The 17386-nt window shown below is 40.6% G+C and overlaps 1 protein-coding gene across 3 annotated transcripts in view; it reads left to right on the top strand.

Moving 5' to 3' along the window:
- Positions 1–12619, top strand: part of LOC311427393 (zinc-regulated GTPase metalloprotein activator 1A-like) — a 28938-nt gene extending 16319 nt beyond the window's left edge. The window contains exons 11-15 of one of the 3 annotated variants that reach the window (XR_014687334.1): positions 675–726; positions 6773–6841; positions 6941–7006; positions 11297–11407; positions 12092–12619. Coding sequence is in view for 1 of the 3 variants with exons in the window: in XM_084504713.1 (XP_084360839.1) it covers positions 675–726; positions 6773–6841; positions 6941–7006; positions 11278–11407; positions 12092–12165 (391 nt within the window). In the remaining 2 variants the exon portion in view is untranslated. Of the gene's footprint in view, positions 1–674; positions 727–6772; positions 6842–6940; positions 7007–11261; positions 11408–12091 lie in introns of all 3 variants that reach the window. The other 2 variants (XR_014687335.1, XM_084504713.1) reach the window with 2 other exon arrangements.
- The last annotated feature ends 4767 nt before the right edge of the window (positions 12620–17386 follow it).

Here is a 17386-nt window from a genome sequence, read left to right as displayed (position 1 = left end):
ACTGTATAGTGTTGCAACTGTTCTTGTCAGAAAAATGTTTGTGAACTTCAATGTGTTTAATGTGATTTGCTGTTTCACGACAGTATTTTTAATTCAAACTATTACCTATTCTCAATAGAAGTTACACAGTGACACATGATTGTTAAAAATGGATTAGAGGGCCATACTGTTACCCTGTTTATAAAAATGGATCTCCAAATTCTTAAGTCAGTGTGACAGTTGAGTTAGTCTGTTGTGATTAGAGAACTTTGTTAGCTCTTTAGCTGATGCTCAGCTTTAATCCTACAACTTCAAACAAGAATATGTTGACCAGATAGGCTGGGACATCAATCACTCCTTGCTCTATCACACTTCTTCAAAATTTCTTCTCATGTAGAAAAAAAATCTGTTACTGTTTTGTACATGATAAAAATAAGATTATGTAATCTTAACAGTAATGTGTTGAGTGGAAAGCCAACAGTCAAACTATGACAAACTTTCTAACACAAACCATTAATGAGATCAAACCATGTAATTAAATGTAACTATTTTGAGATTAATATGAAATTAACAGTTTAACTGATATTTGGTATTCTAGTTTTGCTTTGCAATGCTGAAGAGTTTTTGTAAACTTCGAAATAATGACATTATATCCATGCTATTAAAATGTGACATTTAATTTTACTTATTTTCAGTTTGCAGAAAAAGCTTGAGCATGTGAAGACAACACGTGCCCATTTAGATAAGGTAACTGCCAAAGACACTGCTTTAGTCTGTTTGTAAGAAGATTGTTCAGGATAATTGCAACCATTGCATGCTAATCATCTTACTTTTTCAGAAAGTTTCAGGTAGGTAGTAGAATGCTTTAATATCTCCAGAAGATTACATTGAATGTCTGCTTCAGTGTACTTTGTGGATACATTCTAAATGTATATAGTAAATTACACTATCAGAAATTGCTTAGAGTTACACTGTTGCAGGCAGTCACATCATTTATTTGTGTATATTGGAGACAGTTATTGAAACAGACAAACAACACTACTCTTCAATATTTGCAGAATTGAGTCATGAATTTATAGCAGATCTCTATCCTGTAGGTTTTGTGTCCAAACAGTCTATGTACGTACTCTGCATTTTTTTGAAGCTTTATTAAAACTTATCTAGGAGGTGTATATTCCTGTTCTGAGTGCTACCCATAGCTTTCACAAGGAATAGCAACAGTTTGACTTGTAACAGTCAAGTAGATTTTACCTGAAACTAGTTGTAAATTTTACTATTATGTGTAAGGTAGAAATTAGGAACAGTTATGTTGATACTATTTTTAGTTTGTCAAACTCTAAAATGTTTTGTTTTTCCAGATCTGCAACCCAATGAGTATTTATGTCAATGCAGAATCCCTGTGTGTAATAAAATGATGCTTGCATAATACAGCTGTAAAATGCATTTCTGCCTTCATGGCTTTTGTTTATATACAGAACAAATGAAGTATTCTTTGTGGTTTGCAAATTGGATTTCTAACACAGGCTCAAGGAAAAAGGATCTGGTCTGTCATCCCTACAGAATACAAATGGTTTTGGGCTAAATGCTGCTTTCAAGCATCTCTCTTATTCTTGATACACAGGTTTTACTAGTAAAGCTCGCTTTTCATTTTCTTTTTTTTTTTCTGGTTTCTTTTTGGTTTTCCAACTGCTGTAATCAGTCTTTTTGTTTTGTTTTGCTTAACCTTGCCAAAAGCAAAACTTTTTTTTTTGTTTTTAAAGGGAACTATAGAGTTTATTGTGAGGCAACAAAAGCCTACTGATTTAGTACTGGGAAAAACAAAACAAAACAACAAACAAAGCAACACCAACACCAACAAAAAAAAATGACTTCAAAACAGTTACACAAATGCTTAAATGAATACCACTTTCTCTGCCCCTCTCTCCCTCAGCTTGCCCTATTTTTTTTCAGGGGGTTGCACTTAGTCAAATCAAGCTCATCCAGCAAGGCCATGACTGGCATAAGAGGTTGGGGATGTTTGTTCAATGACTTTCCTGTGCCTCAGTGTTCTGTGGTGCTACTGCCCTCTGGTTCACCCAAGTGCCCCAGTCCCTGTGGAGTTCTCTCATGCTGTGGATAAAGCACAGGCTGCAATCCCTCAGGGGTATGTGTAACCAACCCCTTTGGCACACCGTGCCTCCTCCAAAGAATCTGCTGTTCCACATGACTGGAGTTGCCTCTCTCTGTTGAAACAGGGTGCCATATACTTCTCTGAATGGCTAAAGATTTAGTGGGATTATTTTTTTTAATTATTTTTCACTGTTGTACCGTTTCAAAGCTGACTGGAACAGGTCCTAAGAGACACCAGGCAGCTGATGGCCTCCACCCACATACCTAACCAGTGCAGCCTCCTGCTACACAAGTCTTGTAAGCTTACACATATTAGAAACACTTGTTTTAAGAGCTCTGTGAACATACATTGGTTATATGCTCCACCCCTCATATCGTCAGGAATTGAGTTCATACCAACATCATGTTTCACCTGTTGCCTCTGAGAATCAGAGCATAGGTATAAAAATGTAGCAGTCTGAATATACACTTGAAAAATTCCACTGCATACTCCTTCAGCTGGATTGTAGGGGTTAGCACTGGAATGGTTTGCTTATTTCTACTGTAGACTTCACCCTTTTCCCCTTTGCTGTATGTTGCAGAGATTAGTATTGCTTACTCCAAGGTTTAGGCCCTATTTTTGTAAAACACCAAACCGAGACACTCAACTGTTTAGTTTATTCACCATACCTTAGTATATGAACAAATACTCAAACAAAACCATTAAAAGGTACAAAGAAAGAGTAACATCACTACTGGATATCCAGTATGTCTGGGTCTAGGAGCTGTAGTTTCATTCAGGACTCAAAATGTGTGGTGAACAATGTTCATTTGATACAGCATGGACATTGCCCCAGTCGAGGAGTAAAATGATATATCACAGAATCACAGAATTTTCTAGGTTGGAAGAGACCTCAAGGTCATCGAGTCCAACCTCCAACCTAACGCTAACAGCCCTCCACTAAACCATATCCCTAAGCTGTACATCTAAGCGTCTTTTGAAGACTTCCAGGGATGGTGACTCCACCACTTCCCTGGGCAGCCTGTTCCAATGCCTCACAACCCTTTCTGTAAAGAAGTTCTTCCTAACATCTAACCTAAAACTCCCCTGGCTCAACTTAAGCCCATTCCCCCTCGTCCTGTCACCAGGCACGTGGGAGAACAGGCCAACCCCCACCTCTCTACAGCCTCCTACGACTTAAATTTCCCAGAGTTTACTCCACATCCTGTAATCATTCTAACTGAGCTCAGATCTTTCTCCACAGCTTGCAATTACTTAACTCAGATATCTAGATCTTTGCAGCACTTCGTGCCACCTCTAAGTCACAGTTTGTAGGGTGGGAGCAGGGAGGTTTTTCATCCCCTACCGTCACTTTTGCTGCTGCAGCTTTGTCATGCTTTGCTGTGAGGCTGATCTTGCACCTGCATGCTCCCCATAGTGCGATGCTGTTGGTCACTCAGGTGCCTATATGATGTCCCACTGTTTTATCAGGTGGTAGGTAATACGAGAGAGTCAAGAGTGGCAGTGCCCAGTTGTCAGAGCTTTGGAGCCATGGCTTCAGTGATAAAACCTTGTCAGGGTCCTTTACCCCTCTCCTGTAAAGTCAAGTGGTAGTTCAAGCAACTGCGGACAAATTGCCACTTCTGCCCAGTCCCTTGACAGAGGTCATGTTTGTGTGTTTGGAAGGATTGAGCTCAACATACCCCTCCCATCAGTTAGAGAATCACACAATGGTTTGGGTTGGAAGAGACCTTAAAGATCACCTAGTTCCAACCCCCCTGCCATGAGCAGGGACACCTCCCACGAGACCAGGTTGCTCAAAGCCCTGTCCAGCCTGGGCATCCAGCCTTGAATGTCTCCAGGGATGTTAAGCTGGGCATCCACAGCTTCTCTAGGCAACCTGTTCCTCAACTGTTGTTGGGGACTTTCACGTAATATTGTGTTAGTCAGTAAAAAGTTACTGATACCTTGTTTGGAGCAAAAGAAATGTATGGATGATTAAACACCTATCCTCTCTGTTTCCAAGTGTGAAATTTTCTTACCTTCCCAGTAGGTTTTTGAGTCCGTCAACATTTCTCCGTGGAGGAATGGAGATATGGCATTGTAGTTTTCTGCTGTTTTTTGCGTAATGTTTTTTTTTTTTTTCACTGCTCAGTTCCTTATTACGCCTGCTCCGTGGGTCACCCACGACCCCAGTCTATGTACAGGTACCCTGCTCTATGGACTAGTGATGGCCACCAATATCTTCAAGGTATCCCCAGTCTGGTGCACTTCACCCATTTACAACAGCTCTCTAAGGGGCTGGAAAAAAAACAAAAACAACAACAAAAAACTTCTATTTTTATGCAGTAGAATAGAAAAGTGTGCCATCTTTTTAGAAAGTTGTTATGATTGAATTTAATTTTCAAGTTAAAATGCAATACATACGATACCTGTAGTTTCCTTTTGAACTGCAAGTCTTGACTGTGAAATTGATAGTCTCAAAAATATCAAAGATGGTTATAGTTTTCTCTTGGAACTAAACATTAAATATAAAAAGAGTTTCTTGCTGAACTATAATTATGATCTGAATCTTAAATTCGTAGGTTTTTGTTTAATAAAAACTTAAATTCATCTTAACAGTGTTCAGCTATTGTAATAAAAGTCTGAAGTAAAGTAGAAGCCTTCCTGAATGTTGCAATTTTCATAGTGCACTTGTATCATCATGGAGATTTCTTGCTGGTTTTGTAGCGTGGAGCCATTCAACCAGCAGGAAACAGAATTCATTGTTATTATCTCTGTTTAGTTCAACAACCACAGTTTTAAGATAGCTGGTGGGACAAATGAGGCATAAATGAGAGCAGAACACTTCTCTCACAGCAGGCTGTAAGTCCCTGTTGGGTGATAAAGTGTGTTTATTGACTTTATGTGGAAGGTCAACGGAAACAGTACTGCACTATGCACAAAGTAGTGCACTGCTATCTATCTTGTTTTGAAGTTGCCTGAAGTGTGTTAGTGATTGGATGTTTTGGTGAGATTTCTTGGGCATTGGATAAACATGTAGATTTGCTGCTTGTTGCTTTTATTTGTTAAATTGAACAAGCAATCTTCTGAAAGTACTAAGCTGAAAGATTTTTAGGTTGTACAGAAAACATTCTCTGTGTGCTTGTGTGCCATTGAGAGGTTTTACTTGCAAAAATACATTAAGACATACATGGTCTGTTCTGAAAGTAGTAGGACTGGCTTTTTCCTGGGCGAACGGGCGGTCTGCGTGCGCAGGATCGGTGGAGGGGGATATTGGGAACACTGGGAAAAATCGGCAGTCGGCTGTTGGCCATTGAAGAGAGCAGGTCGCTTGTACTGTGAACACCTGTCGAAACGCCTCGTCATGGAGAATCATGGAGCGTTTACTGGAGCAGCGATACACGATCAAATTTTGTGTAAAGCTTGGTAAAACGGGCAAAGAGACTCACAACATGATTAAGGAGGCCTACGGTGATGCTTCCATGGGTAGATCGGGTGTTTTTGAGTGGCACAAGCTGTTCCGAGAAGGCAGGGAGAGTGGAAGACGATGACCGCTCCGGACGCCCTTCGACCAGCAAGACCAACGAAAATGTGTTGCAAGTGAAAAATTTACGTGGAAGTCCTCACAAGACTGCGAAAACGCATTGCTCGTGTCCGCCCAGCCATCGTCAACAATTGGCAGCTGCACCGACACCGTGCCGAGCCACACAGCGGTATGCGTAGTGGAGTATCTTGCCCAGCACAAGGTGGCAACACTGCCTCAGCCCCCCTACAGCCCTGACTTGGCCCCGCCAGACTTTTTTCTATTCCCAAGAATAAAATCGATGCTCAAGGGGAAGCGTCACACATCGGTAGAGGCGCTTCAGGAGGCCGTGACGAGGGAGCTAAACAGCATTCCGGTCCAGGCGTTCCTGGAGGCATACGAAAACTGGAAAACTCATTGGCAGCAGTGTGTAGATGCGGAAGGGTGCTACTTTGAAAAATTCTAATTGTTTGTTCTATTCTCATGAATAGATTTTTTTAAAAAAATGAGTCCTACTACTTTCAGAACAGACCACGTACGATTTCCTTTATTTTTGAACAAAATGTAAATTCCAAACTGCATTCTTACTGTCATCTTCTGTTACAATAGCTGCTTTGAGTGGTAGCTGGTGGTTGTTTTGGAATAAAACTTCAGACATCTTTACTTCCAGAATCTATTCCTACACAGTTTATTTGTAAAAAGCTTTTTATGAAAGTAGTCATAGATTAAAAGTATATTAGTGATTTTTCATCTGATAGAAATGTGTTGAGAAGCAGAAATGACAAAGATTAGTAGGCCAAGAAAATAGCATTTTTAAACTTAGTTATATGATTGAGCTTACTAACCTTTAAGTATTACTAACCTTTAAGCATTAAAATTGTTAGGCTTTCTTTGAGAACTAACATCACCTACAGCAAAGAGTTTTGCCGTAGAATATGATGGTATTAGCCTGTCTAGAGTATTGGTTATGCCCCCTAAGTGCACACCCAGACAGAACCAAAAAATCCAGCATATTAGGGCAAAAGAGAAATGGAGATATTATTTTATTTTGTTGTAATTTGGGAAGGAGTAGTAGAAAGTTACTTTTTTTTCTATAAGGCCAAGTTATAAAGATTGCTAACTTTTAAAATTAATGTTCATGCCATTCAGTAATAATAACTTGGTCTTTCCATTTGCAGGGTATAATGACAGTAACATTTGAAGTTCTAGGAGACATAAAAGAAGAAAACCTGAATCTCTTTATACAGGTAAATAATACATCACGGTCAACTGAACAGTCATTGTGACTTTTTATAGAAAGTCATCCCACACTGTTCTGTTCACGAAAACATTTTTCCTCTTTATAGAATCTTCTATGGGAGAAGAATGTGAAAGATAGGACTGGACATGCCATGGATGTTATAAGACTGAAGGTTAGTCTGAAATGACCGACTTATTTGTTTTGTCCTTTCCCTCTTTTACATTTAAAATGTACTGTCAGTTACAGAGCTGTCAAAGGCACTGCTGGAGCAGAGCAGACAAAAGGGAGAATAGCAATTTGTCATTCTTCCATGTGGAGACAGCTTGTTCTTTGCTGGCCAGTGGAGCAACTCAAAAGGAGATAGCTGACAGAGAGGCAAACATTGATCCTACATGTTGTGAACTCAGAGGGAAGACTTGCAATCCCAAACATCCCCAACACAAAAGTGTGGCAGGATTAATGAGCAGGACATAACAAAGTCAGTCCTTCATTTTTCACCTGCTTTGCTCCAAAAGGTTTCATCCGTCTCACATAAATGTCTCTTTACCTAGGGTTGTAACCATAGGTTGCTATCTGCAGTTATAGTTATTGACATAATATGCAGAAGTTGAATTCAAACGTAACAAAGCAGCACAATACTAGTTGTGGTCTACACTTAAAAACTTTTTCTAATATGTCAAACCACAGTCTTAAAGGTGGATGTGTATTTGTCTTCATGAACACTTCGTATGTGAGTCTGTTGCATGGTTTTGAGGTGAACATAGGTGACATTTTAGTGTTATAAATTCTGAGTCAATTTAGCTTTATAAGATTTATTTATGGGGTTAATAAAAGGCAAGTAAACAGTGCTGGGTGTGCGGGGAGTCTGGGCTCCTCCAACACGTGCACACGTTACATCAGGCGGCTGGTTTTTATGCTCCTAGACTAATACATATTCATTACTACTTCTAGAAAAGGCAGGGTTATTATAATTAGTTCCCAGAATCCAAACCCTCCCACTGGCACATGTGTATCAGTTTCCAGTGGTCCCTCTGGAACCTCCAGGGGTCTCTCGTGCTGAAGGCTCATAGTCTTCCTCCCAGACTTTGTCCTTGTCCTCCTTTGTCCATCTTGGCTGGGTGTCAAAGATCTGCACAGCGTCCCATGCAAGCTTCTTGTCTTTTAGTCGTCCTTCAGCTTTCCCTTTCTCCTTAATCTCTTGGCCAGATATGAGAAACTTGTGTAGTGTCCCATGCAATAGTCACAGTAATTAGCAGTTATTCTGAAACCCCTTTGTTCTCTTATCCCCGGACATCAGAGACTCAAGGTTTACCCTTCAAGCCCTCTGTTGACAAGAATTGCTGGAACATTACTTACATTAGTATATATTTTCATTTTCCTTAAACCAAAGCACTATCATTAAAAAGTAAAAATCAAGTTTGTAATTTAGTAAGGTGTGAGAAATACATGAAAACATTCTCTGGTTTATTTTCTGAGAATACTTGTGTGTCATGGGTAGTAACATAATTATTTTTACTTCATTGGAAGAAAGGTTGTATTCTTTGATCTTTCAGCATCAAAACTGAAGATTCTTGTCTTCCCCCTCATAAAAAATAGAAGGAACTAGCCACTGATGCATTTTAAGCTGTCTGAAAACAGTACTGCTGAGCTCAAGTATGCTTTTGTTGTACTGAGCATTGGAATCAAAGTAATTCTTCAGGAGATCCGAGGCAAATAACATACTGTGTGCTGAGCCTCAGTCATAGACAAACACACCAAAGCAAACAAATAATTAATTATAGAACGGGTTCCAAATTTTATTGCTTTTATATTTGTATAAAATATAAAGGTGGGGCGTGGCAGTTTGTGTGGCAGTTCACGCAGGCAGGGTGAGCAGGGAGGGCCCCTCGATGCTTCTCCACACTGGTCTTTCCCATCCGTACTTGTAACCTGCTTGCGAAGAGCCTGGCCATGGCATCAACCAGGCAGAAAACCATGGCCTCCGCATCTCTTGCGGCCTCTCCAGCCAAGTGTCTCCTGCCATGCAGAAGACAAAAGTTCCCTGATCCCGCCAGGCAGCAGGAGGAGACCAAGGCCAAGGGGCGGAATGGAGGCAGGTTCCTGTTCAGGGTGGTAGGCGAGCCCTGTCCCTGCCCACCTCACCTTCCCATCTACCTGTATGTAACAGATATGAGGGTCTAGAACACGACAGAACAATGAAGGAGACAAAAGCCCATCCCAGCTGGAGAGGGTGCCTGAGGCACGGCAGCCTACCCCCCGCATTGCTACATCGTCTGTCAAGAAAGACAGAAAGGTTACTGTCATGGGGGACTCCCTTCTGAAAGGGACAGAGGGCCCGATATGCCGACTGGACCCAACCCACAGGGAGGTCTGTTGCCTCCCCAGGGCTTGGGTGCGAGACTTTGCTAAGAAAGCCAAGCGCATGGTACTGCCCAGTGACTACCACCCGCTGCTGGTCTTTCAGGCTGGTAATGACGAGGTAGCAAGGAGAAGTCTGAGAGCGATCAAAAGGGACTTTAGGGCTTTGGGGCGACTACTTAAAGGATCAGGGGCACAGGTTGTGTTTGCCTCTTGTCCTTCCGATAGGGAGGATCAATGCTGACAATTGGGCTCAACTAACACGTGGCTTCGGGACTGGTGCAAGCAGCAGAACTTCGGGTTCTTCAGTCATGGGAAGGTCTACGCAACACCGGGCCTGCTGGCACCAGATGGGATGTGCCTCTCTCAGAGAGGGGTAAGGATTTTGGCCCAGGAGTTGGCAGGAGTTCCTTTCATGATAAGATCACCTGTCTTGTCGATCAAGGGAAACCAGATGATGTAATCTTTTTGCACTTCGGCAAGGCTTTTGACACTGTTGCCCATAGGATCTTACTGGACAAACTGTCCAGCATACAACTAAACAAAAACATCATACGATGGGTGAGCAATTGGCTGACAGGCAGGGCTCAAAGGTTTGTGGTAAATGGGGCCACGTCAGGCTGGCAGATGGTCACTGGTGGGGTCCCTCAAGGCTCCATTTTAGGGCCAGTCCTCTTCAATGTTTTTATAGATTTGGATGTAGGACTAGAAGGTGTTCTGAGCAAATTTGCTGACAACACCAAATTTGGAGGCATTGTAGACTCAGATGAGGGTGGAAAGGCCTTGCAGAGAGACCTGGACAGATTGGAGAGCTGGGTGATCACCAACCCCATGAAGTTTAACAAAGGCAAGTGCTGGGTCCTGCACCTGGGACACAGCAACCCTGGCTATATGTACAGACTGAGTGATGAGATGCTGGAGAGCAGCCCTGCAAAGAGGGATCTGAGGGTTGTGGTTGACAGCAAGCTGAACATGAGCCAGCAGTGTGCCCTGGCAGCCAGGAGGGCCACCCATATCCTGGGGTGCATCAAGCAGGGCATTACCAGTCGGTCGAGGGAGGTGATTCTCTGTAAACACCAGTGATAGGACCTGTGGGAATGGTGTCAAACTGAGGCAGGGGAAGTTTAGGCTGGACATGAGGAAGAGGTTCTTCACCGAGAGGGTGGTTGCACATTGGAACAGGTTTCCCAGTGAAGTAGTCACTTCACCAAGCCTGTCTGAATTTAAGAAGCGTTTGGACTGTGCACTTAGTCACATGGTCTGACTCTTTAGGTAGGCCTGTGCAGTGCCAGGAGTTGGACTTGATGATCCTTATGGGTCCCTTCCAACTCGGGATATTCTATGATTCTGTGACTATATTTTGCCTGCAGTGATAATCCTTTTGGCAGTTATGGTCATACAATTCCAACTAGTTTCTCAAATGCAGTTCTTTTTTTCATGAAATATTCTTAGCTCAATATTTTTTTTACTTCCTTAGGGAAGCGTAGAAGTGTTTGACAGAATGCTGGAATATTTTACAAATTTTTACACAAAGTGATGAAAACTCTTTAATGCAACTTCTAGAATGTGGGTTAATGGGCTCAGTCTGACAGGAATCCATTCTAATCCCATTGCTAAATCCATTTTACCTCATAGATGTTAGTTCTTTCTCCAGTTTCCAGAGGTTCTTTTTCAGAATAGTGTTAATGCTAAGCATGAGAGCTTAATCAGAATTATCTCAACATTTTTGCTCATTTTACATCATCTTTGGCTGGCAATCAGTCTTTTGTAGGAACATACCTCATGCGTATATTTAAAGTGGCATGGTAGCATATGATGTTTTATTTTACTCAAACATAGTAGGTAACTGTCCAAATACAGGTAGAGTATGTCAGAGTGTAATTGTTAGTCTTCAACAAACTAAAAAGATAGGAAAATGGATGTTACAAGAGGTGACTGTACTTCATTGTCATTTGGATTAACTGGTTCATAGTTTACAAAAATACTTTTCCCTGTTTGCCTGCTTTCAAAGTTGTTTTTCCCTCCCTTAAGTACTTCCTCTGTAAAGGTTTGTTTATATACCCTAACAGTTATTTTTCTGATAAGGGACTGGTATCTATTCAAGGCAAATCTCATCAAGTGATAGTCCAAGGTGTCCATGAGCTCTACGATCTGGAGGAGACTGCAGTAGAATGGAAGGAAGATGAGAAGAGAACAAATAGACTGGTTTTAATAGGTAAGAATAAATTATGCATCTCTCTGTGTAAGTTTAGGGAGCTGTTTCTTTCAGCAGGCGGTCCTGGGACCTGTCCAGTAAAAAGCAACCAGCCTAAACTAGCCAGAATAATAGCAGTGAGAGGATGTTCAGTATAACCTTCACTCCAAGGTTTATATGTGAAGACCTCCTGTTTTTTTTATTGCAGCTGAGGAGAATCTGTGCCATCCTTTTTAGTGATATAAAAAAACATAATAAGTATACATTAATTATATAGGCATATTGAAGACTATTTTGAAAATACTTAAATATAAACATGTTGTTGGGAAAAGTTTGATTATTTGAGCACATTTATTAGTGGTGAGGAAGGAGATTATAGTCATTGAAGTGTACAAAATATGATTTGTTTCTGATAAGCTGTTAACACTGGGGTTGTATGTTTCTTATTTCCGGCTTGATGCTGTGCTTTGCAAAGTATTTTTATGACCAAAAAAACTCCTAGTTTTCTTTCCTCTTTTCCACGTACAGCTCAAAATGCATTGTTGCATGTAAAACGTAAAATTAAGCTTGTTACCAGCAGTTTAATTTTAACAAAATTCTGTTTTCACTCAGATAAAATAAATATTTTCTTTGTTGAGAAGACTTGCAGGTTCATGCATAGCTTTTTGTGAAATACAAATAGCTAACCTTTTTTTCTCTTTACAGGTAGGCACTTGGATAAGGCCATCCTCAAAGAAGTGTTCATAGCCACTGTGACAGAGAAACACGGAAACGGTTGACATCAGACTATAAAAACAAGTTGAAAAGCCTCTGCTTAACCTTGTGAGCCTTTTATGATAAAAAAGACTGAATGACATGCAGTGTAGTTGCTCTGTTTTCGTTTTGCAATTTACAGAACAGTTAAACTCTGAAGTTCTCCTGAGAAATCCAGCTCACCTACTGCTTAAAGATTAGCTATTATGGTCTAGAATCAAACACAAAGAATTCTAGCATGTTGGATTTGGCTTAAGTTACATCAGTAACATCATTTAGATTTGCAGAAATACAGATATGCAAAAGACTTTATTATGCTGTATGTGAAAAGAAGCCATAAATTCCAATAGGCATGTAGTAAACATGTTTGAAACCTAGTTCTTTCTCCTGCTAATTTTCTTGTAGTACTGGAAATTAAGTAGTATTGATTTTTACCAGTCATGTAATTACAATAAAAAGTATTTAATGTTTACTATTAAACTCTCTTGCCTTACTTTCTACTTGTTCCTTGATTTTTGAACGCACCCATCTATCCTAGGTAACACTAAATCTGTTGTATTAAATGAAATTAAAAATACATAAATAGCAGAGGATCAAGACCACTTGGAAAATGTAGTCCACATAATTCTGCAGCATTCAGTCATGTAGTCGAAGTGTTGAAAGATGTAACTGGCCTCATAGGTCTAGGCCTTGACCTTGCCAGTTCAGGAATCTGGGGGGCGGGGGACAGGACATTTTCACTGTGTTATCCAGACTGCCCTGCACAATTTGTTACGGGGTTCTCTGACACTGCAGTTGCTGCCTTGTAAACCTCGTTTGAAGTTTCTATTTCTGTGCTCCTTGCTTGTAGAAGATAAAGCTGAATTTCTTGCTCTCTGACTTCTCTAGCAGCCATTGTACACCTCCTAGCTTTAGAAGGGTAAGTTCACCACAGCTGGGTGAATGCAAAGAGAGTGGATGGAAGGAAATAAGATGAAATTAAAAATATTTCAAAAAGATAATTACATCATATGCGGTGAACAGTCTGAAGAATAGGGTAAACAGAAGTTAGTTTTCAGTACTAGGGTGTGTCACGTGTCATGCACATAATGTGCACTTCAGGAGCAAAGGTGCATCAAAGTAAAAATAAAATGCCATTTCCTGAATAGCAGCCTTAAAAATTTCTTTTGCTTCTACTATTACAAATGACCTTAGGGAAACAATCAGTTTCCAAAGGCCTGAAGAAGGAGACATGGTAGACATGGTTAATCTTTCACTGCCAGATGTTGTTGTCTCATTTGATTAATATATGAAGTCATGTGTCCACTAAGATGGAGGCCTTCAGTCTACCAGTGGATAGACAAGCAGACATGAATTGATTCGTAAGTAGTTTTAGGTAGCTTGAAGAAGTTTCCATAAACTATAAACTGAAGTTTATAAAAAGAAAGATTTTTTTTTTCTCGTAGAGAAAGCAATCAAATATCTTTTATCATATAAATACCTTATATACTTAAAGAAGTCTGTTACTTTTAGAAACATGAATTGATATTCTCTGAAGTGCCCAACTGATTGTTCATTTTCAACTTGAAAAAAGTGTCCAGAGATCTAATAAGAACTTCAACCACGAATCATAACAGAGCAAGCCATGGATACCTGACACATTTATCATCACATTTTAAATGCATTATTTTTACATTTGCTTCCCAATTACGTATTCCAGAGATTCCACAAGTACTGTCAATATCCTAGTTTGTGTTGATGAGATTAGTGGGGCATCTCTGCAGCTAGCAATCTACTTCTGTACAGCTCATCTTGCTATTACTCTTCCTCTGCAGGCCCTTATCTTTTGCAAAGGTAGCTCTAGGGGAACTTAGTCGCTGTAAGCAGCTCTTATCTCCCACTGTCTCCTATAAACTGTTTCTTCCCATAGGTCTGAAGGGAGCCACTGGCCCATAGAAAGATTGTCAGGCAGGGAGAGATGATGCACCTGTTTATCCTTGCTGGCCATCAGTTTGCCTGCTATGTCGTGTCCTTGTCTGCTCTATTGACATATTAGTAGTACTGTCAAGGGTCTGCTCCTTATTCTCTCCTCCCAGGAAGATTATTGTATTCTTTTTTTTTTTTTGGGGGGGGGGGAGGGGGTATTTGTTGGAGGGACTTTTTCTTGTCTCTTATGTCCAGGTTGGGGTGCTCGCTCTTGCATCACACCAGAATGAAAAGAAGAAAAGTATATGTCTGAGCTCCAATAAAAACGATGTTTTATGAACCGATGGTTGAACATTTTTGCTATTTGCTTTGTGTTACTGGCAGTAACATCAAGGATGCCCTCATCCTGGCATGGAACCTGTGTTACAGTGAGGTGTTATCTGCAGGTTCATGACCGAGACTGCATGTAGAGGGCGTGAGTGCAGGGGCAGGTCCACCTGTGGGGCAACCTTAATGATTCCCTTCTATGATTCCCCCTGTGGGGGTCCCAGGAGGGGCGCAGCAGTGAGCAGCCATGCCTCGCTCATTAGGAAGTTGTGCCCACTGTGGGGCAGGAGCCACCCACAGCCTGGCATGCCTCATGGCCCAACCTGCCCCAGCAGGGTTGCACCTCCTCAGGTGCAGGGTCTCCCCACACTTCTGCCTCTGCTAAACAAGACTAAACCATGCAAGATACTAGGTACGCACTTGGCATCAGTCTTACCAATAAAATCACACTTATCTCCCCAGCAGAAGCGGAGGAGGCATTTTACAACACTGTAAAATCCCAACAGGTTGGTACCCTCTGCACCGTCACAAATAGTTCTTACATGGAATCACCTTTCCAAAGAAGCATTTTCTCTACTGCATTTTACTTCCCACATTTTTTTTTAGGTAACCCCGAAAAAACTAAAATGATCTCTTTCCTTGGACTAACCAAAGCACCATTGGATTGTGTCACCTATTGCGTACCATTTTCAGGAATTACACAGGATGTGTGATTTTATTTTATTTCACAATAGGCTGCTTGGATTTACTGCATTAAATCTTTCCTTATGGAAAACGTTTTGCTGTGGTTTTTGTTTGTTTGTTTTTCTTTTAAAATGCAATAAAAACACAACCCCTCCTGTTGTTGAACAGAAACAAGCACCTAGATATCTCGATGTCTTCAGCTGTGCTAGCTGCAGAGCACAGAGTCTACCTTCCAATAAGTTAATACACTGAAACTTCACAGTTCTCTTTGTGTTGTTGTTAGCAGAGGCAATTTTTAAAAGCAGCATGTTTTCTGGAACCTCTCTTTGTCAGAAGAGAGCATAAAACAAAGATCAGACTTTTGGAAGGTAGCATGTTTAAGTTTGTTAGATTTTTTTTTCTGTTGCTCATACTGAAATACCCCTTGGGAAATGGTGCAACGTGGTGAAGAAACTAGAAATTTCACACCTTCCCAAAGCAGAGTGTGCTTCTCTCTGCTTGTTTCTGCCAGGAGCTACGAGGAATTCACAGCTTTAGACGTAACCTTTAGTTGTCACAGTCACCTGAAGGCTTATGCTTTTAATATTTACTCTCCTTTTTAACACCATGCTTTTATGTTTGCACTCCACCTTTTGCCAGTTACTTTTATCATTGCTGTGAGAGGCTTTTCACAGACTGAAGTGTTCTCAGTTTAGCAGACAAGGTCACAACCAGAGCTGAAGCCAAGGGCTGGATCTATACGAAGACTGAGTAGTGGAAAGATGTTCTCTTTCAGATATTTAACTATTTGAAGCAACCTGAAGTCTCAGTTACCTAGGCTCCTTAAATCAAAGAAGGACATCCTTCCAGAGTATGCACTGTAGTTCACTTTCCTTGACATCATATTCCTGGAGTTTCTGGATATTCTGTGATTCTATGGTTTGATTTTGTGGTGGTCCTATGTGGAGCAAGGAGCTGGACTCGATCTCTGTGAGTATCTTCCAAATTCTGTGATTCTAAGATATATCACAGGTTATTTAACATGCAGGAAAGTCAGAACAGGCAATCATATAGCTATCTTTTTTGACCATAAGAACATATGTCTTTTTTTTTTCTTTTCTTTTCTTTTCTTTTCTTTTCTTTTCTTTTCTTTTCTTTTCTTTTCTTTTCTTTTCTTTTCTTTTCTTTTCTTTTCTTTTCTTTTCTTTTCTTTTCTTTTCTTTTCTTTTCTTTTCTTTTCTTTTCTTTTCTTTTCTTTTCTTTTCTTTTCTTTTCTTTTCTTTCTTTTCTTTTCTTTTCTTTTCTTTTCTTTTTTCCTTTACCTATCAACATTTTTTAAGAATTGAATTCTATAATTTTGACTGTAAAATTGTCCTGGTTTCAGTTAGAACAGAGTTAATTTGCTTCCTAGTAGCTGGTAGAATGCTATGTTTTGGCTTAGGATGAGAAGAGTGCTGATAACACCCGGATGTTTTAATTGTAGCAGAGCAGTGCTTATACCAAGCCAAGGACATCTCAGCTTCTTGCTCTGTCCTGCCAACAGGCAGGCTGGGGGTGCAGTAAGAGCTGGGAGGGGACAGACCCAGGACAGGTGACCCAAACTAGCCAAAGGGGTATTCCATACCATCTGACGTCATGCTAAACAATATATAGGGGTGGCTAGCCATGGGAGGTGCCCCGGACTGCTTGGGGTTAGGCTGGGCATTGGTCAGCGGGTGGTGAGCAATTGCATTGTGCATCACTTGTTTGTACACATTATTAGTAGTAGTACTATTATTATAATAGTAGTATTATATTATTATTATTATTATTATTATTATTATTATTATTATTATTATTATTATTATTATTATTATTATTATTTTGTCTTATTAAACTGTCTTTATCTCAACTCACGGGCTTCACTTTCCATTTCTCTCCCCCATCCCAGAGAGGGAGGGGGGAGGGGGAGCGAACGGCTGCGTGGTGTTTAGCTGCTGGCCAGGTTAAACTATGACAAAAATACATAAATTACAGTCGTCTGAAAAACAAATACTGACAGGTTCATGGGGTGTCTGACATCAGTATTCCATGTTGCATCTATTAGCTACGGGGGAAAGGAAAAAAAATGGTTTTACTGTGAAAAAATACACTACATAATTCACAGTAGCCAATTCAGAGTAAGCACTACAATACGACTAACCAGAACTCCAAATCTCTTCATCCCTGTGTTCCCCAGGAGTGGTGGGAGCCCTGTGTTCCCCAGGAGTGGTGGGAGGAGTAGTATCTGCTCCCGTGCCCCGCTCGGGTCGGTAAGGAAGCCCACCACCTCATTTTAATCAGAAGGTGCCGCATCACTTTGCATTTCTGCTG

Source organism: Aythya ferina (genome assembly GCF_964211825.1).
Source record: "Aythya ferina genome assembly, chromosome: Z".
In the NCBI taxonomy this organism is placed as follows: Eukaryota; Metazoa; Chordata; class Aves; order Anseriformes; family Anatidae; genus Aythya; species Aythya ferina.
This window is presented reverse-complemented; position numbering and strand designations above follow the sequence as displayed.